We start from the raw sequence: 21,435 nt of genomic DNA, 5'->3' as shown, positions 1-21,435 counted from the left end.
GACACTAGGATGAGTCGTGGGGGGTGTAAGCTGCCGTGTAACCGTTCTGTAGCGCCGCTGTCAGACGTTATCCCACTAAATGCTCCCAGTGATTACAAGCTGTCGAACTCCGCCCGTCGCCCAGCGTTACATGCCCGCCCGTCGCTCAGCTTTACACCACATCAGGCTGAGGGAGGGGACTGTACTCACCTGTCTTACAATCTATTACTCCCTGTTATCAGCCATGTCAGGCTGGGGAGGTGACTGTAGGACAGGTGAGTACAGTCTATTACTCCCTGTTATTAGCCATGTCAGGTTGGGGGGAGGGGACTGTAGGACAGGTGAGTACAGTCTATTACTCTCTGTTATCAGACATGTCAGGCTGGGGGAGGAGACTGTAGGACAGGTCCGTACAATCTATTGTCCCCAGCTATCAGCCACTTGTATTTGAGTGTTGTGACCCCTCTGATTCCTCCCTGTGGGTGACTACAGCTCCCAGCATGCTCTGCTTCGTGGATCTCCCGTACAATATGGCTCCCTCATTTCTTGACGCTTCCTACAGAACTTATTCAGAAGTGGATTGTTACTTTAAAGCCGATAAGCCGGTGACCGCGTTGTGAATGGCGATAGCGGCTCTGACTAACGCTTTCATGTGCGGATAAAGCGGTGGCGGCTGAAGGAATGATGGCGAGCAGAAAGGAATTTACGTTCAGATATTTAAGCTTTCTTGAAAGGCGGCTCAGAGCCGAAATTCCTCCCCGTGCAGAAGAGGCTTTAACACTCCGCCAGACGCTAATGTGAAGTGACTGCAGCCGCTAAATTGCTGCTGTTTGTTAAGTGCACGGCGTGGAGTGGAGGGTGCAGCGGGGGGCGCTCACACTCGCCAGGCACCCTTCTCTAATCTTCGCCTCTGTGTGCCTCCCCTCCTCATATCCCCCCTGAGCTCCAGTGACAGCCCATCAAATGGCTTTAAACGAGAAGCCTTGACTCCTCGAGAGTCGCGGAGGAACGTGTCTTGCGTTTAGATGCGGACCGCTTGTATTGGGACAGGGAGCTTCACAAGCGCGTAATTCCAGCCCTGCTTATTCTCCCTTAATACTGATCAGCTGTTGCTCTCCACACATGACCCCAAGTACAGTGTGTAAGCCTGCTGGGAAACTACAACTCCCAGCATGCCCTGCTGTTGTAGGCTGACATGCGGAGCCGCAGGTCAGATAATCTCTGCTCTCTGGCTTCTTGCGGAGGAGGGGGAGCTTCCTGGTAGTAAACGGTAAATTAGGGGAGTTTCGGGCCGTGACACGAGATTCTGTTACCGCCGACAAAATATCCAGGCAGAAGCTCAAATTAGAAATCGTAGAACTGAGTGGGGGGGCGATCGCCGATGATATAGATGTACGGCAGGGTTAAAGTTCGAATACATCACACGAAGCTCATGGAGAGCACAAAAAATATCAACCGTGAGATGCTTCACGTTCGTTGCTTCTAACAGCGGACGGGTGTCGCCGGGAAGCTCCGTTTTCTCTTCTGTTTTACCTTCTTATTGAATTTTTGTTTTTCTATTAATTTTAGATGTTTGTGAGTTTTTTTAACGGATTGATACTCTGTGTACGTAAATAAACTGCGGCACGTCCTGTTCTGCTCCGACTTCCTGGACAACAGCTGCCCATTCAAGTCAGTTGGCGCACAGTAAAAAACAGAACACGCAAAGATTAACATCCGTGTATCCACCATTGCTAAGCAACACTAAAAAAAACTGGGCCTCCTTCAGAGTATTTTTTGCACACAAGAAAAACGGATGACACACAGAAGTAAAAAAAAAATGGACACATGCAACACTTGGATGACGCACAGACTATAATTGATTTGTTTTTTTCAGACTGAAATTGGACGCAACCTAACCTGTAATATTATTGCACTCTACTGAACTCCACGGTGTGACCGCTCTTACGGTAGAGGCTCCACGGTGTGACCGCTCTTACACTAGAGACTCCACAGTGTGACCGCTCTTACAGTAGAGGCTCCATGGTGTGACTGCTCTTACAGTAGAGGCTCCATGGTGTGACCGCTCTTACAATAGAGGCTCCACGGTGTGACCGCTCTTACAGTAGAGGCTCCATGGTGTGACCGCTCTTACAGTAGAGGCACCACTGTGTAACCGCTCTTACAGTAGAGGCTCCATGGTGTGACCGCTCTTACAGTAGAGACTCCACGGTGTGACCGCTCTTACGGTAGAGGCTCCACGGTGTGACCGCTCTTACGGTAGAGGCTCCACGGTGTGATCGCTCTTACACTAGAGACTCCACAGTGTGACCGCTCTTACAGTAGAGGCTCCACGGTGTGACCGCTCTTACAGTAGGGGCTCCACGGTGTGACCGCTCTTACAGTAGAGGCTCCAGGGTGTGACCGCTCTTACAGTAGAGGCTCCAGGGTGTGACCGCTCTTACAGTAGAGGCTCCATGGTGTGACCGCTCTTACAGTAGAGGCTCCACGGTGTGACCGCTCTTACAGTAGAGGCTCCACGGTGTGACCGCTCTTACAGTAGAGGCTCCACGGTGTGACCGCTCTTACAGTAGAGGCTCCAGGGTGTGACCGCTCTTACAGTAGAGGCTCCACGGTGTGACCGCTCTTACAGTAGAGGCTCCACGGTGTGACCGCTCTTACAGTAGAGGCTCCACGGTGTGACCGCTCTTACAGTAGAGGCTCCACGGTGTGACCGCTCTTAGAGTAGAGGCTCCACGGTGTGACCGCTCTTACAGTAGAGGCTCCACGGTGTGACCGCTCTTACAGTAGAGGCTCCACGGTGTGACCGCTCTTACACTAGAGATTCCACGGTGTGACCGCTCTTACAGTGGTAGAGGCTCCACGGTGTGACCGCTCTTACGGTAGAGGCTCCACGGTGTGACCGCTCTTACAATAGAGGCTCCACGGTGTGACCGCTCTTACAGTAGAGGCTCCACGGTGTGACCGCTCTTACACTAGAGACTCCACGGTGTGACCGCTCTTACAGTGGTAGAGGCTCCACGGTGTGACCGCTCTTACAATAGAGGCTCCACGGTGTGACCGCTCTTACGGTAGAGGCTCCACGGTGTGACCGCTCTTACAATAGAGGCTCCACGGTGTGACCGCTCTTACGGTAGAGGCTCCACGGTGTGACCGCTCTTACGGTAGAGGCTCCACGGTGTGACCGCTCTTACGGTAGAGGCTCCACGGTGTGACCGCTCTTACGGTAGAGGCTCCACGGTGTGACCGCTCTTACAGTAGAGGCTCCACGGTGTGACCGCTCTTACAGTAGAGGCTCCACGGTGTGACCGCTCTTACAGTAGAGGCTCCAGGGTGTGACCGCTCTTACAGTAGAGGCTCCACGGTGTGACCGCTCTTACAGTAGAGGCTCCACGGTGTGACCGCTCTTACAGTAGAGGCTCCACGGTGTGACCGCTCTTACAGTAGAGGCTCCACGGTGTGACCGCTCTTACAGTAGAGGCTCCACAGTGTGACCGCTCTTACAGTAGAGGCTCCACGGTGTGACCGCTCTTACAGTAGAGGCTCCACGGTGTGACCGCTCTTACAGTAGAGGCTCCACGGTGTGACCGCTCTTACAGTAGAGGCTCCACGGTGTGACCGCTCTTACAGTAGAGGCTCCACGGTGTGACCGCTCTTAGAGTAGAGGCTCCACGGTGTGACCGCTCTTACAGTAGAGGCTCCACGGTGTGACCGCTCTTACAGTAGAGGCTCCACGGTGTGACCGCTCTTACACTAGAGATTCCACGGTGTGACCGCTCTTACAGTGGTAGAGGCTCCACGGTGTGACCGCTCTTACGGTAGAGGCTCCACGGTGTGACCGCTCTTACAATAGAGGCTCCACGGTGTGACCGCTCTTACGGTAGAGGCTCCACGGTGTGACCGCTCTTACGGTAGAGGCTCCACGGTGTGACCGCTCTTACGGTAGAGGCTCCATGGTGTGACCGCTCTTACGGTAGAGGCTCCACGGTGTGACCGCTCTTACGGTAGAGGCTCCACGGTGTGACCGCTCTTACGGTAGAGGCTCCACGGTGTGACCGCTCTTACGGTAGAGGCTCCACGGTGTGACCGCTCTAACAGTAGAGGCTACATACACTGTGTGACCGCTCTTACAGTAGAGACTCCATAGTGTGACCGCTCTTACAGTAGAGGCTCCATGGTGTGACCGCTCTTGCAGTAGAGGCTCCATGGTGTGACCGCTCTTACAGTAGAGGCTCCATGGTGTGACCGCTCTTACAGTAGAGGCTCCACGGTGTGACCGCTCTTACAGTAGAGGCTCCACGGTGTGACCGCTCTTACAGTAGCGGCTCCACGGTGTGACCGCTCTTACAGTAGCGGCTCCACGGTGTGACCGCTCTTACAGTAGAGGCTCCATGGTGTGACCGCTCTTACAGTAGAGGCTCCATAGTGTGACCCCTCTCACAGTAGAGGCTCCATAGTGTGACCCCTCTCACAGTAGAGGCTCCATAGTGTGACCCCTCTCACAGTAGAGGCTCCATAGTGTGACCGCTCTTACAGTAGAGGCTCCATAGCGTAACCGCTCTTACAGTAGAGAATGCATAGCGTTACTGCTCTTACAGTAGAGGCTACATACACTGTGTGACCGCTCTTACAGTAGAGGATGCATAGTGTGACCGCTCTTACAGTAGGGGCTCCACGGTGTGACCGCTCTTACAGTAGGGGCTCCACGGTGTGACCGCTCTTACAGTAGGGGCTCCACGGTGTGACCGCTCTTACAGTAGGGGCTCCGCGGTGTGACCGCTCTTACAGTAGGGGCTCCACGGTGTGACCGCTCTTACAGTAGGGGCTCCACGGTGTGACCGCTCTTACAGTAGGGGCTCCGCGGTGTGACCGCCCTTACAGTAGAGGCTCCACGGTGTGACCGCTCTTACAGTAGGGGCTCCACGGTGTGACCGCTCTTACAGTAGGGGCTCCACGGTGTGACCGCTCTTACAGTAGGGGCTCCACGGTGTGACCGCTCTTACAGTAGGGGCTCCGCGGTGTGACCGCTCTTACAGTAGGGGCTCCGCGGTGTGACCGCCCTTACAGTAGAGGCTCCACGGTGTGACCGCTCTTACAGTAGGGGCTCCACGGTGTGACCGCCCTTACAGTAGAGGCTCCACGGTGTGACCGCCCTTACAGTAGAGGCTCCACGGTGTGACCGCCCTTACAGTAGAGGCTCCACGGTGTGACCGCCCTTACAGTAGAGGCTCCACGGTGTGACCGCCCTTACAGTAGAGGCTCCACGGTGTGACCGCCCTTACAGTAGAGGCTCCACGGTGTGACCGCTCTTACAGTAAAGAACCCCCTTCGATGTTGTATAGAAGCCTTTTTTCCTCTAGTCGTAGAGGCGCCCCCTTGTTACAGTCACAAATATAAGTTGATCAATACTGATTTTGTTTCATTTAAAATGATTAAAAAAAAGCAAAAAAAAAACAAAAATGATTGAAAAGAACCTGAAACAAGAATAGAAAAATAAAACTAATATAAGAAAAACTAGAAATTTACCAGAAAAAATATCACCAAATAATCATTTAGTATTTCACCTTTTATTATAGTTTTTTTCTGTTTTTATGATTTTAGGTTTGTTTTATAATCTTTAGGGGTTTTTTTCTCTTCATTTTGATGCTTTAGTGATTTTTATTATTTTTCCTGCTTTTCTGCTATTCGTTTTTTTCTTTGCGCACATTTCTCCTCTGCTCCTTCATGTTTGGGAGATTTGCTGCATTTCTGTTCTAATTTTATCCGTTTCTGGGACGGCGCCAGGGGTCTCCATCTGCCTGGCGTGTGTGGGACGGGCGTCGGTGCCCAGTATTACCCGCTCGCGTTTGTCCCGTCCTGCGGTCAGTAATTAGTCGCTGTTGTAGTGGCGTTTAGTGCCGCCCTTTGCCTGTATTTACAGCTGTGCGCCTGGTATGGCTGCGAGCCGTATTTTCACAGATGGTCAGTAATATACATCGCGGTGCAGCCGCTCTCCCTCGTTTGTCAGCGTGCCATAACTTGCAGCTAATGAGAGCCCACGCATGGCAGAGACTTATTATGTGTGAGCGCCCGCCGCCGCCGCCTCAAAATGATTTAATTTTATTTTTCTAATGACAGAAAGGTAAAGATATCGGCAGCGGCCCAGCAATAACTTCTGCTGACGAGCGGCGCGGAACGCCTCTCATGAAGGAACTCCATTCATTCCTGCAGGCTGGCGGTGCAGAGCGTTCTGCACATACATCTGTACGACAATATATGAGCCCAACATCGCCGCTGGTTTTACATTGTATCTCTCTAATATCCCAATTCTCTTTGCCTGCACAGCTAGCGAACAGCACTTTGTGCTTCAGAGCTGTGCCTCCTACAGGGAACAGGAAGTTGCAGACCTAGGCAGCCATATTGGAGGCTGTGGAGAGCGCTCTGCGGTCACCTACCAGCCTGGAAGTATACACAGACACACCCCTCCCTATCCCTGCCCATAAATCAGAACCCCCGCATGGCGGCCCACATCAAACCTCTGAGAATGCAGACTCCTCCCGCTAAAAGATGTTTTTAAAATGGCGCAGTAAAAGACATGTTTCTGGCGAGCAACAGCTGCTATTTGCCCCCCGGTGGCCGTGGGAGGATGCACATGTATACAATGTATCAATGTGTTGGCAGACTCTATCTGCCGGTGGATACATATCCAGTCCGTGCCCCCTGGCCGCCCTCGCACAGCCATTGCGTGCGCATATTTTAATGATGTTTCTGGCTGCGGCGGGGTGGGGGTGGGGGATTATTGTCCTTTATCTGCGGAAGATTCCAGAAACGAGTGGGGGGGTATTAGCGCGCTCGACATTTATTCATTGCCATGTAATAAAGAGATAAGTAATTAATCATTAGACGTGGATCGCGCTTTCATCCTCTCCGGTGGTCTCCGCGCTGCGAGCTCTTACTGGAATAATAGAGGCCCATAAAAGCGCGGTGGGGGATTTGGGGGGGGGCGCAGCATCGGAGCCAGCGTGCTCTCAATATGTTCCCTCTCACTTTCCCCCTGACTTTTGTCTTAGAGGAGAAGAGAGAGGCTATCTTGATCAGTAGCGAATGTGGCGGTTCTGGCCGCGGTGGTAGAGTTTATCGCTGACGTCACACGGGGAGGATGATGGCGGTAGAGGCGTCGATGTTGTACGCAACTGTACTTAACTTCTGGGGTCTCTTCTCTCCGGCAGGATAAAGCCTCGTTGGATTGTCTGTCGCAGCAGCTCGCCGTGCGCCAAAGTGACGACGGGAAGCTTGGACACACCATGATGGACTTCAACTTGAGTGGAGACTCTGATGGTAAGAACGCGCTCAGCGGCACCGTACAAAGGGGCGGAGCTCCAACCAGCCTGTCGTGTTATTACTCACTGTCCTCACACTCGCTACATAAGTGTACACGCCCCTCATCTCACACTCACTGCGTAAGTATACACACCCCTCACCTCACACTCACTGTGTAAATATACATCCCCCCACACTCACTGCGTAAGTATACACCCCCCCCAAATCACACTCACTGTATAAGTATACACACACCTCACACTTACTGCATAAGTGTACACATCGCTCACCTGACACTCACTGCACAAGTATACACACCCCACACCTCACACTCACTGCATAAGTGTACACACCGCTCACTTCACACTCACTGCATAAGTATACACACCTCACACTCACTGCATAAGTGTACACACCGCTCACTTCACACTCACTGCATAAGTATACACACCTCACACTCACTGCATAAGTGTACACACCGCTCACTTCACACTCACTGCATAAGTATACACACCCTACCCCTCACACTCACTGCATAAGTGTACACACCCCTCACTCTCACTGTGTAAGTATACACACCCCTCACTCTCACTGTGTAAGTATACACACCCCTCACTCTCACTGTGTAAGTATACACACCCCTCACTCTCACTGTGTAAGTATACACCCCTCACTCTCACTGTGTAAGTATACACACCCCTCACTCTCACTGTGTAAGTATACACCCCTCACTCACTGTGTAAGTATACACACCCCTCACTCTCACTGTGTAAGTATACACATCCCCCACACTCACTGCATAAGTATACACACCCCTCACATCACACTGACTGCATAAGTGTACACACCGCTCACCTCACACTCACTGTGTAAATGTACATCCGCCACACTCACTGCGTAAGTATACACACCCCTCACACCACACTCACTGCATAAGTATACACACCCCTCACATCACACTGACTGCATAAGTATACACACCCCTCACATCACACTCACTGCATAAGTATACACACCCCTCACATCACACTCACTGCATAAGTATACACACACCTCACACTCACTGCATAAGTGTACACACCTTTCACCTCACACTCACTGTGTAAATGTACATCCGCCACACTCACTGTGTAAATGTACATCCCCCACACTCATAGTGTAAGTATACACACCCCACACTTACTGTGTAAGTATACACACCCCTCACATCACACTCAGTGTAAGTATACACACCCCTCCCACTTACTGTGTAAATATACACCCCCACACTCACTATGTAAGTATACACTCCACACACTCACTGTAAGTATACACTCCACACACTTACTGCATAAGTGTACACACTGCTCACCTCACACTCACTGCATATGTATACACACACCTCACGCTCACTGCATAAGTGTGCACACCTTTCACCTCACACTCAGTGTAAATGTACACCCCCCACACTCATGGTATAAGTATACACACCCCACACTCACTGTGTAAGTATACACACCCCCCACATCACACTCACTGTGTAAGTATACACACCCCTCCCACTCACTGTGTAAATATACACCCCCACACTCACTATGTAAGTATACACTCCACACACTCATTGTAAGTATACACTCCACACACTCACTGTAAGTATACACACCTCACACTTACTGCATAAGTATACACACTGCTCACCTCACACTCACTGCATACGTATACACACACCTCACACTCACTGCATACGTATACACACACCTCACACTCACTGCATAAGTGTACACACCGCTCACCTCACACTCACTGCATACGTATACACACACCTCACACTCACTGCATACGTATACACACACCTCACACTCGCTGCATAAGTGTACACCCCTTTCACCTCACACTCAGTGTAAATGTACACCCCCCACACTCATGGTATAAGTATACACACCCCACACTCACTGTGTAAGTATACACACCCCTCACATCACACTCACTGTGTAAGTATACACACCCCTCCCACTCACTGTGTAAATATACACCCCCACACTCACTATGTAAGTATACACCCCTCACACTCACTGTATAAGTATACACACCCTTCACCTCACACTTACTGTGTAAGTATACACACCTCACACTCACTGCGTAAGTATACATGCCCCTCACCTCACACTCTCTGCATAAGTATACACACCCCTCACACTCACTGTGTAAATGTACATCCCCCACACTCACAGTGTAAGTATACACACCCCTGGCGCTCACTATGTAAGTATACACACCCCTCACTCTCACTGTGTAAGTATACACCCCACACACACACTGTTTAAGTATACATCCCCCCCCACACTCACTGTTTAAGTATACACACCCCTCACCTCACACTCACTGTGTAAATATACATCCCCCACACTCACTGTGTAAGTATACACACCCCTCACTCTCACTGTGTAAGTATACACACCCTTCACTCTCACTGTGTAAGTATACACACCCTTCACTCTCACTGTGTAAGTATGCACACCCCTCACTCTCACTGTGTAAGTATACACACCCCTCACTCTCACTGTGTAAGTATACACACCCCTCACTCTCACTGCATAAGTATACACACCCCTCACTCTCACTGTAAGTATACACACCCCTCACTCTCACTGTGTAAGTATACACACCCCTCACTCTCACTGTAAGTATACACACCCCTCACTCTCACTGTGTAAGTATACACACCCCTCACTCTCACTGTGTAAGTATACACACCCCTCACTCTCACTGTGTAAGTATACACACCCCTCACTCTCACTGTGTAAGTATACACACCCCTCACTCTCACTGTGTAAGTATACACACCCCTCACTCTCACTGTGTAAGTATACACCCCTCACTCTCACTGTGTAAGTATACACCCCTCACTCTCACTGTGTAAGTATACACATCCCCCACACTCACTGCGTAAGTATACACACCCCTCACCTCACACTCACTGTGTAAGTATACACACCCCTCACTCTCACTGTAAGTATACACACCCCTCACTCTCACTGTAAGTATACACACCCCTCACTCTCACTGTGTAAGTATACACACCCCTCACTCTCACTGTGTAAGTATACACCCCTCACTCTCACTGTGTAAGTATACACCCCCCACACTCACTGTGTAAGTATACACATCCCCCACACTCACTGCATAAGTATACACACCCCTCACCTCACACTCACTGTGTAAATGTACACCCCCCACACTCACTGTGTAAGTATACACACCCCTCACTCTGACTGTGTAAGTATACACATCCCCTATACTCATTGTGTAAGTATACACACCCCTCACTCTCACTGTAAGTATACACACCCCTCACTCTCACTGTGTAAGTATACACACCCCTCACTCTCACTGTGTAAGTATACACACCCCTCACTCTCACTGTGTAAGTATACACACCCCTCACTCTCACTGTGTAAGTATACACACCCCTCACTCTCACTGTGTAAGTATACACACCCCTCACTCTCACTGTGTAAGTATACACACCCCTCACTCTCACTGTGTAAGTATACACCCCTCACTCTCACTGTGTAAGTATACACACCCCTCACTCTCACTGTGTAAGTATACACATCCCCCACACTCACTGCGTAAGTATACACACCCCTCACCTCACTCTCACTGTAAGTATACACACCCCTCACTCTCACTGTAAGAATACACACCCCTCACTCTCACTGTGTAAGTATACACACCCCTCACTCTCACTGTGTAAGTATACACACCCCTCACTCTCACTGTGTAAGTATACACACCCCTCACTCTCACTGTGTAAGTATACACCCCTCACTCTCACTGTGTAAGTATACACCCCCCACACTCACTGTGTAAGTATACACATCCCCCACACTCACTGCGTAAGTATACACACCCCTCACCTCACACTCACTGTGTAAATGTACACCCCCCACACTCACTGTGTAAGTATACACACCCCTCACTCTGACTGTGTAAGTATACACATCCCCTATACTCATTGTGTAAGTATACACACCCCTCACCTGATACTCACTCTGGACTGGGGCAACGGAGGGGTGGAATCGGTTAGACTGTGGTTCTTCTATGACCTGACACCGGCCCCCTTCTCACGTCTCCTCCTTCTTTCTTGCAGGAAGCGCAGGAGTGTCAGAGTCCCGGATATATCGGGAGTCCCGAGGACGCGGAAGCAGCGAGCCGCATATTAAACGGCCAATGAACGCCTTCATGGTCTGGGCAAAAGACGAGCGCAGGAAAATCCTTCAGGCCTTCCCTGATATGCATAACTCAAACATCAGCAAGATATTAGGTAGGGAAGCCCCTCCCACCGCGTGTCTGTGAGCCGCACGTGTCGCCGCCAGCGCTGATACCTTTATTATTCACCTTTGTCTCAGCTGATACGGTGCGGAGTAGACACTTACGCCAGGCTGACATTTGTGGCGTCTCTGGAGAGCGCCGCTGACATTTTACAGGCTCCGAAGATCTGGTCTTAATCAGCCGCTCCCCCTGAAATTGTTACCAGAAGGAATCGCCTCCGACTGCTTGGCCGGCGATCAGCAGCGAGCGCACACAGCTTTCTTTCATTACGCGTACAGTAGTCGCAGACAATGTGCAAATTCATTGCAGATCACGTAAAAAAAACCATGCCCCCCCCCCCTCCCCCGACTGGGAAAAAGAAACAAAGAATGAAAACAATGTAACAAGTGCAGAACGGAAACAAAACACAGAAGCGCCGCAGCGGAGAATGGTGGCAGATCACGGCCTGCTAGCCGGTTTCTGTAGAGGCTTCATAGACTCCGCCCCCACAGTTGGCCATGTTGGACGTTTTTTAGCCAATACGCTTTTATTTTTCCCGTGAAACAACGACGCCAATGCCTTACCCTCTGCATGGCAGACCGAACACGCATATGTTATCGGGGCCGATGGCCACGTGTTGGTAATTCACCAGTTATGCCTGGTTACAGACTTACAATATCCTGAATAGAATATATGGGTATGTGTGAGAGTCATATCTGTATATAGTAGCCGTCCATACACGCCTGTAGTACCCTGATGATAGCAGTCCGCGGCCGCCATGTTTTCAAAGTAAATTAAACCCTCCAGAGAGAAATAACGGGATGTCTCCATATTGCAGGGTCTCGCTGGAAAGCCATGACAAATCTGGAGAAGCAGCCGTACTACGAGGAGCAGGCCAGGCTCAGCAAGCAGCACTTGGAGAAGTATCCGGACTACAAGTACAAGCCGCGGCCGAAGCGCACATGTCTAGTAGATGGCAAAAAGCTGCGGATCGGGGAATATAAAGCGATCATGAGGAGCCGGCGGCAGGAAATGAGGCAGTATTTTAATGTTGGGTAAGTGGCATCTGCATTCTAACCCCCATATCTGTCTGTCTGTCTATATCTCATACCTATCTATCTCATATCTATTTATCTCATATTTATCTGTCTATCTCATATCTATCTAGCTGCCTGTCTGTTTCATATATATCTCTCTCTCATATATCTATCTCATATAAATAATATATATATATATATCACATCTATCTCATATGTATCTATCTATTTCAGATCTATCTATCTCATATCTATCCCATATCTATCTTATATTTATCTGTCTATCTTATATTTATCTATCTATCTATCTTATACATGAGATAGAAGATAAATAAATATGAGATACATATGAAACAGATAGAAAAAGATATAGATATGAAACAGAGATAGATATGAGATAGGCAGACAGATAGATAAATATATCTCATACATCTATCTATCTGTCTCTTATCTATATGTCTACCTTATATTTATTTATCTATCTTCTATCTGTCTATCTCATATCTATCTCTCTGTTTCATATCTATTTCATATCCTATCTATCTATCTATCTATCTATCTCATATCTATCTATCTCATATCTATCTATCTCATATCTATCTATCTCATATCTATCTCATATCTATCTATCTATCTCATATCTATCTATCTATCGCATATCTATCTATCGCATATCTATCTATTGATCCCATATCTATCTATCGATCGCATATCTATCTATCGATCGCATATCTATCGATCGCATATCTATCTATCGCATATCTATCTATTGATCGCACATCTATCTATCGATCGCACATCTATCGATCGCACATCTATCGATCGCACATCTATCTATCGCACATCTATCTATCGATCCCATATCTATCTATCGATCCCATATCTATCTATATATCGATCTCATATCTATCTATCGATCTCATATCTATCTATCGATCTCATATCTATCGATCTCATATCTATCGATCGATCTCATATCTATCGATCGATCTCATATCTATCGATCGATCTCATATCTATCGATCGTTCTCATATCTATCGATCGATCTCATATCTATCGATCTCATGTCTATCGATCTCATGTCTATCGATCTCATGTCTATCTATCTCATGTCTATCTATCTCATATCGATCTCATGTCTATCTATCTCATATCGATCTCATGTCTATCTATCTCATATCGATCTCATGTCTATCTATCTCATATCGATCTCATGTCTATCTATCTCATATCGATCTCATATCTATCTATCTCATATCTATTGCATATCTATCTATCGCATATCTATCTATCGCATATCTATCTATCGCATATCTATCTATCTATCTATCTATCTCATATCTATCTATCTATCTCATATCTATCTATCTATCTCATATCTATCTATCTATCTCATATCTATCTATCGCATATCTATCTATCGCATATCTATCTATTGATCCCATATCTATCGATCCCATATCTATCTATCTAATCACTGTGACAGTAGGGTTCTTTTTAAACTTAATTATTTACACTGGGGAGAGCCCACTAACTAATTTTAAACATAAAATATAACTTTTATTCACTCTGTTAAAAATTGAGCTCACTGACAAACATACACAGATATATATCAATCTAAATGATCAATTTACGATCAGTAAAGTATCAACACTGTAGTTCCAATATCAATAGATTCTGTTGGTGGACAAAAAGTATATAAATTATGCACGATCAACTTGTTTTTGTGTATCGTGCAGAAATTAATTTATTCTCCCACAGTCGACGCGTTTCTTCAGTCACCTCCAACCTGTGACTGATTCATCAGGATGGGGAGACAGTATATTACAGAAATAGGTCCACTTTGATGATGGATAGTGAGGATGTATTAATCACTTATCAAAAACTCCCTTTTTTTTCTTGTGGATTTTTATATAGTACGGGAGTTTTCTTTTCCCCAAAATTTGATGATACTTGTGTTGCAAATGGTCTGAATTATGATATTAGTTGGTTTCAGCTCAGTACTTGAAGTATCCAGCCCAGATTGATTTAGGTTTAATCATGGTTAACGGATGCCATCCGAGCTAAATCTCTAACCACATTAATGATATCACTCAGGAATCATGTGGTTACGATAATACACGGACTGGTATCCAACTGATGTATGTATCTTCACTGTGACTCTGTTAGACTAATGGTCATCAGTGTGATCTTATTCCATAAATTATTCTAGTAACTTACTGGGGTACTTCTGTGTAGCTGTCCCTGATGTTTGTTTATAAACCATCAGTAAGTAGCTAACAGATGTTACACAGCTACTTGAAATGTTTTTATATAGGCGGTCATAAACACAGTTGGGCCTAATATTATGAGCCCATTGATAAACTGTGTTATCATTAGTGTCCTTAGTGCAGCTTTAGGTTAGTCTAAGTCAAAAGAGCTAGATACTTTGGCTCAATTGCAGTGACTGAACACTAAAGCTGACTTAGTTTGCTGCCCAGATCACTAAAGAGAGCTGTAACATAGTACTGGAATCGGATGTGATATCTGATAGCACCCTTCAACCTTTCCCACACAGCACAGCATGTGCAACCGCTGGGATCAATGTCTATCGATCTCATGTCTATCGATCTCATGTCTATCGATCTCATATCGATCTCATATCTATCTATCTCATATCTATCGCATATCTATCTATCGCATATCTATCTATCGCATATATATCTATCTAATATCTATCTCATATCTATCTATCTATCTATCTCATATCTATCTATCTCATATCTATCTATCTATCTCATATCTATCTATCTATCTCATATCTATCTATCTATCTCATATCTATCTATCTATCTCATATCTATCTATCTATCTATCGATCTCATATCTATCTATCGATCTCATATCTATCGATCTCATGTCTATCGATCTCATGTCTATCGATCTCATGTCTATCGATCTCATGTCTATCGATCTCATGTCTATCTATCGCATATCTATCCATCGCATATCTATCCATCGCATATCTATCCATCGCATATCTATCCATCGCATATCTATCCATCGCATATCTATCCATCACATATCTATCCATCGCTTATCTATCCATCGCTTATCTATCGCATATCTATCGATCCCATATCTATCTATCGATCCCATATCTATATATCGATCCCATATCTATCTATCGATCCCATATCTATCTATCGATCCCATATCTATCTATCGATCCCATATCTATCTATCGATCCCATATCTATCTATCGATCGCATATCTATCTATCGATGGCATATCTATCTATCGCTCGCATATCTATCGATCGCATATCTATCTATCGATCGCATATCTATCTATCGATCGCATATCTATCTATCGATCGCATATCTATCTATCGATCGCATATCTATCTATCGATCGCATATCTATCGATCGCATATCTATCGATCCCATATCTATCTATCGATCCCATATCTATCTATCGATCCCATATCTATCTATCGATCCCATATCTATCTATCGATCCCATATCTATCTATCGATCCCATATCTATCTATCGATCGCATATCTATCTATCGATCGCATATCTATCTATCGCTCATCTATCTATCGATCGCATATCTATCTATCGATCGCATATCTATCTATCGATCGCATATCTATCTATCGATCGCATATCTATCTATCGATCGCATATCTATCTATCGATCGCATATCTATCTATCGATCGCATATCTATCTATCGATCGCATATCTATCTATCGCTCATCTATCTATCGATCGCATATCTATCTATCGATCGCATATCTATCTATCGATCGCATATCTATCTATCGATCGCATATCTATCTATCGATCGCATATCTATCTATCGATCGCATATCTATCTATCGATCGCATATCTATCTATCGATCGCATATCTATCTATCGCATATCTATCTATCGATTGCATATCTATCTATCGATCGCATATCTATCTATCGATCGATTCCATATCTAACTATCTATCTCATATCTATCTATCTATCTATCTCATATCTATCTATCTATCTCATATCTATCTATCTATCTCATATCTATCTATCTATCTCATATCTATCTATCTATCTCATATCTATCTATCTATCTCATATCTATCTATCTCATATCTATCTATCTCATATCTATCTATCTCATATCTATCTCATTGTCTATCTATCTCATTGTCTATCTATCTATCTATCCCATATCTATCTCTCTCACATTCATCTCTCATCATATTTGTTTTCCTTTCATTCTGCAGCCAACAAGCACAGATCCCGATCACGCCGACGGGTGTTGTTTACCCCGGAGCCATAGCTATGGCAGGAATGCCATCACCTCATTTACCGTCTGAACATTCGAGTGTCTCTAGTAGCCCTGAACCAGGCATGCAAGTCATCCAAAGCACTTACAGCTTGAAAGTAGATGAGCCCCACATCAAGGAGGAGGCTCCAAACGACGATATCAACGGCGAAATGTACGATGAGTACGATGAGGAGGACGACCCAGACGTGGATTACGGTAGCGACAGTGAACATCACAGCGCGGAGCAGACCAACTGATAGCGGGTGGGGAGAGCGTGAACTTATACGGACTTTTCAAAGCCAACCCAACTCACCCGTATCAGCGGTGTGCCGGCTACAAATACACTGACTGTTACTTCAAACTGTTCTCTGTCACGAGCTGGGACATCGACGCCAAACCAGTCAACCGAGGTGGTTGAAATGGAAAAAGCAAAAGACAAGAAGATTTCCACCAGAAGAATGGGATAAGCTATGGGTAAAAAAAACATGCCAGTAAATCAGCTGCTTCGCACTGACGTCTTACCCTTCAAACTTTTTTTTTTTTTTTTTTTTTTCATATTAAAGAAAGAAAAAAAATTTTAAAAAACTTTATGGCTGTTTGTTCGGAAATGTTCTAGAAATTCTCACTCAGGTACACAGTGCCAACAAGTGGCTTGTGAATGTGTTTTGTCGTTTTGTGCTAAAGTTTAAAGAGGAATAAGATTTTTTTTTAAATTTTTTAACAATTTTTTTTTTGGTAATGCACCTAACAAAAAGATGCTCCTGGCCGACTCCTCCCCTTCCTTTATATCTCAGTGTTGTGGGCGGATCCAAAGGACTGCCATGTGTGGACACCCAACCCTCCTTCATCCAATCCTCACCCGTTGCATATCATGGGGTTTTTTTTTAGCAAGTGCCAAATTTGTGCTGAATATTCTGCTGTTTTTGCTCCGTCTTAACGTTAGGACAGTGTTACGTCTTAGACAATCTCTTATAAGAACTGACCGTCGGTAAGAGTGACTTTTTATATATTTTTTTTTTTTTTTTTTTTGAACAGAAACTGTAGTCGCGGTTCTCAGGTGAGAGACACAAGAAACTAGAGAAAAAAAATGATGACTTTTTGTGTGAGTGCGAGCGTGTCAGGAGACGGATGATATGTTTGTATCATGCTTAACATGGGATCAAATCCCATCTCCTCCTCGTCAGCAGACTTTAAGAAGCCTTTAATGAATATTTTGCACTTCAAATATCTAGCAAAGAGAAGAAAAAAAAAAGAAAGAAAATTAGATTTTGGAAAAAAAAAAATAGCAAGTTTTTAAATTGTAAAAACTTTTTTATATAAATATATTAGCGCTTACAAGACAACGTCCAATTAGGCCACAAGGTTTTATTTTTGTGACCCCTTTTGTTGCCTTTGAGGCTTTATAGAAAAAAGGAAAAAAAAATAGAAACGTTTTAATTTCCTTGAGACAATTCTACAAAATGTTGTCAATGTTTTAGACAAAAAGTTAAGGAATACAGAAGCCCTGATTGGACACCGCCCCGGAGGGCAGTTTATGGATTCTTCGTGTTGATTTTTCTGCAACTTTTTGGATTCTCCTGGATTACAGCCATTCTCGATTCTGCAAAGAAAGTCCCAACACAAACAGGAAAACGATGCTGAAATGTTCCCCGCACTCAGATTCAGTAGTTACGTCATGTCTTGTAGGGAGTTTGTTGAGCAAATTCCCATCACACCTCGCCGAACCCCCCAACCCCCATCCCTCATCCCACCCAGATTTTTTCAGATTGACCTCTTTAAGTTAGGGAGATTGCATAAATGGCTTAAAACATTTCAATACTTTTGCCTGCTGGAAACAAAAAGGTCTAAAACTTTTTGAAGATGGTGACGGAATAAACTCGCTTCCTCTGGGAAACCTGAAAATGTAGAGCTTTGTTTAGCTTCTTCAGGTGGCGGCTCGCGTGGCAGGGCCGCCGGCGGAGGAATCGATGTATCGTGCATGTCGGTTTCTATCTTTTCTGTTTGGAGGATTGTTTCTTCCGCTTCTCATTAGTGATGCTATAAGGATTCGCGATGTTGCGCTCTTCCCGGATGAGTAAATTATGGATAATTTATTTTATTCCTTGGGTATTTTTTACTTTATTCTGTCTAGATATATTATAAAAATTTATATTATCACTTTTTAACCCTCTGCAGTCTACAATGATCGCTCTCTGTCAGGCAATGTTGGATTTTTTTTTTCAGTGTACAAAGAACTTTGCTTAGAATTTGCCCTTTTCACGCCGGACGTATTTCCTCGCAGCGTCGGCCATTTCCATATCTGACACTCTTTGGACAGCGAGACCTTTGTGCGTTTTTTTTGTCTTGTTTGCTATATTATTTATGTGCAGAATGTGAAAAAAAATGTTTTTTGTTTCCCACTTTTTTCTGACTCGCGCGTCTGTCTCACATTTTGCTGGACGCTTTAATTGCCGTCATGTTAAATGCGCTCTGTATGAGTACGGGACTCCGGGCTACAAAAATACTTTGTTTAAGCTCCAGGTAGTTGCCACCAAGGCGGCCACGGGAGAGGCCAAACAAAACACGGGGCAACAGTTATTCTTCTATAGGGCTACAGATCACATCTTGGCCATTCTCTGTGATCCTTGTTTTTCTTGGCCGCGGTTTACAATTTCTTGCCAAAAGTTAATTTTGTTAAGAAACTTTGCCAGTGAGATTGGCACATAAACAGCCGCGAACCCCGAGCATTGATTTTCCACTCGCCTCTATTTCTCTTGAAAAGTCAACATTGACCCGACCATCGGTGAGCAGCCATCGTAGACCCAGGCTCACCGGGGGGGGGGCTCTATAAAGCAACAGCATTTTATACACCTTGACCTATTAAATTGTATTTATGTCATACTGCAGTTTTTTTACAAACTCCTCTTGGATAAATAGAAATATCTTCTGATTGTTTTTTCATGTAAGGAATATTTTTAGGTCTTTTTTTTATTATTAAAGTGTCAGTAAAACTACAGATCACAAATATTACAAAAATACATTTACCAAATTGACAAAAAAAAAATAGATAAAATCTCCTGTAAAATGTGAAAATGCTCAGTATCGGTCTATAATCGCTGCGCAGTCCTGGTGGCTGTTAGGAGCCGCGGTGACCTTTATTGTAATCACATTGACCGATGCATTTAATCAGAAGTGTAACAACCCCCCTCAGTCTCAAAATAAGACCCTCAGAAAATATTAAATATTACCCCTTTACATTTTTTTTTTACTAAATTGGTAATAAAGTTTTAAGCAAAGTCCAAAAGTCGTACTTGCTGTTTTTTCTTTTTTTGGAAAAAAAAAAAAATTCCAACATTAAGCCACAGAAACTTGCTGTATAAATGTTACCTCAGTGTGACTCGGTTTTGGGGCCGGTTCTGAAAATGCTGAATTTTTGTCTTTTTAAAGATTTTATGTTTTTGAAGAAAAAAAAAAGATTCTGTACATTTTGTTTTCCTTTTTATTAGTAACTTTAATGATTGTTATTTAATTTCCTGTTTCCTTCTGTTAGTCGCGCTCTTCTGTACTTTGAATCATGGTTTCCGCCTCTGTCCTTGGAATCCCCCGTTCTCTGTGAGATTCTATAGATGAACAGAACGGAATTATGTTTTCTACATTCGATGAAAAAAAAAAACGGTTGAATCTGAAAAAAAAAAAAAAAGAACCGAAACGGTACAGCAGATGTAATCCTAAATCATGGAAAAATATATGAACCCCCATGAATTGTATTATTCTACGATGACCCAGATATTACATCCTTATTTATGGCTTTTTTTTTTTTTTTTTTCTCTTTTTGCAGATTTTCTTGGTTATAACATTTTGGAATAAAAACAAATCTTGTTGCGTTGTGTATTTATGTTAGGAAACGAATAATAATATTAATGTACTTTTTTGTATTTGCATTTCGGTTGCTGGCTGAATTTGTAGTTTTACCCATTAGTTCACTGAAACAAAACAATTCTTTTGGGTGTAGACGAGAAAGAAATGACAATCAATGCCTGGAGCTCCAAGCGAAGTACGTGCAAATTACCATCTCACTTGAAATTTACTAAGAAATAAGTATGTAAATATAACATAGAGTAATAGATTTCTATTTTGTTCATAACACATAGTGTAATATAAGTTGTATATTTTCATGTTTTTTTTTTTTGTTTATCAGTCATGCCACAAAAATGGAAAAAAAGAGGATTTATTGTACTCTTAAAAAAAATGTGCGTTTCAGACATCCTGGTTTCTGCGTTTCCCTTTTTCAGTATTACTGCCCTGCAAGGCACCAATAAAACAACAGATGTGTTCATAGCTGCCCCGTGTGCGCGAGTTTTATTTCAAGCTTCTGGAAATGTATCCGACATACGAGAGGAGACACTGACATCTCTAGAACGCAGACAATGCTGACATCACCGCCACCTCCCAGTCGCTCCACAGTGCATACGATTAATACAATCCATTTCATACATTTTCTTTAGGGAACCTACAAAATTTCTTTCGTTCTTCAATTAGTTT

At 44.8% G+C, this 21,435-nt stretch overlaps 1 protein-coding gene across 6 annotated transcripts in view; it reads left to right on the top strand.

Moving 5' to 3' along the window:
* SOX5 (SRY-box transcription factor 5) overlaps window positions 1-21,234 on the top strand; it is a 178,080-nt gene extending 156,846 nt beyond the window's left edge. For all 6 annotated transcript variants that reach the window (XM_066590774.1, XM_066590773.1, XM_066590772.1 and 3 more), the window contains 4 exons: window positions 7,188-7,296; window positions 11,411-11,584; window positions 12,410-12,626; window positions 16,871-21,234. In XM_066590774.1, coding sequence (XP_066446871.1) covers window positions 7,188-7,296; window positions 11,411-11,584; window positions 12,410-12,626; window positions 16,871-17,171 — 801 coding nt within the window. In that variant the 3' untranslated portion in view covers window positions 17,172-21,234. The remainder of the gene's footprint in view (window positions 1-7,187; window positions 7,297-11,410; window positions 11,585-12,409; window positions 12,627-16,870) is intronic.
* The last annotated feature ends 201 nt before the right edge of the window (window positions 21,235-21,435 follow it).

This window comes from Eleutherodactylus coqui, chromosome 2 (assembly GCF_035609145.1).
Source record: "Eleutherodactylus coqui strain aEleCoq1 chromosome 2, aEleCoq1.hap1, whole genome shotgun sequence".
Lineage (NCBI taxonomy): Eukaryota > Metazoa > Chordata > Amphibia > Anura > Eleutherodactylidae > Eleutherodactylus > Eleutherodactylus coqui.
The sequence above is the reverse complement of the archived record's forward strand: the minus strand, read 5'-3'. Positions and strand labels throughout refer to the sequence as shown.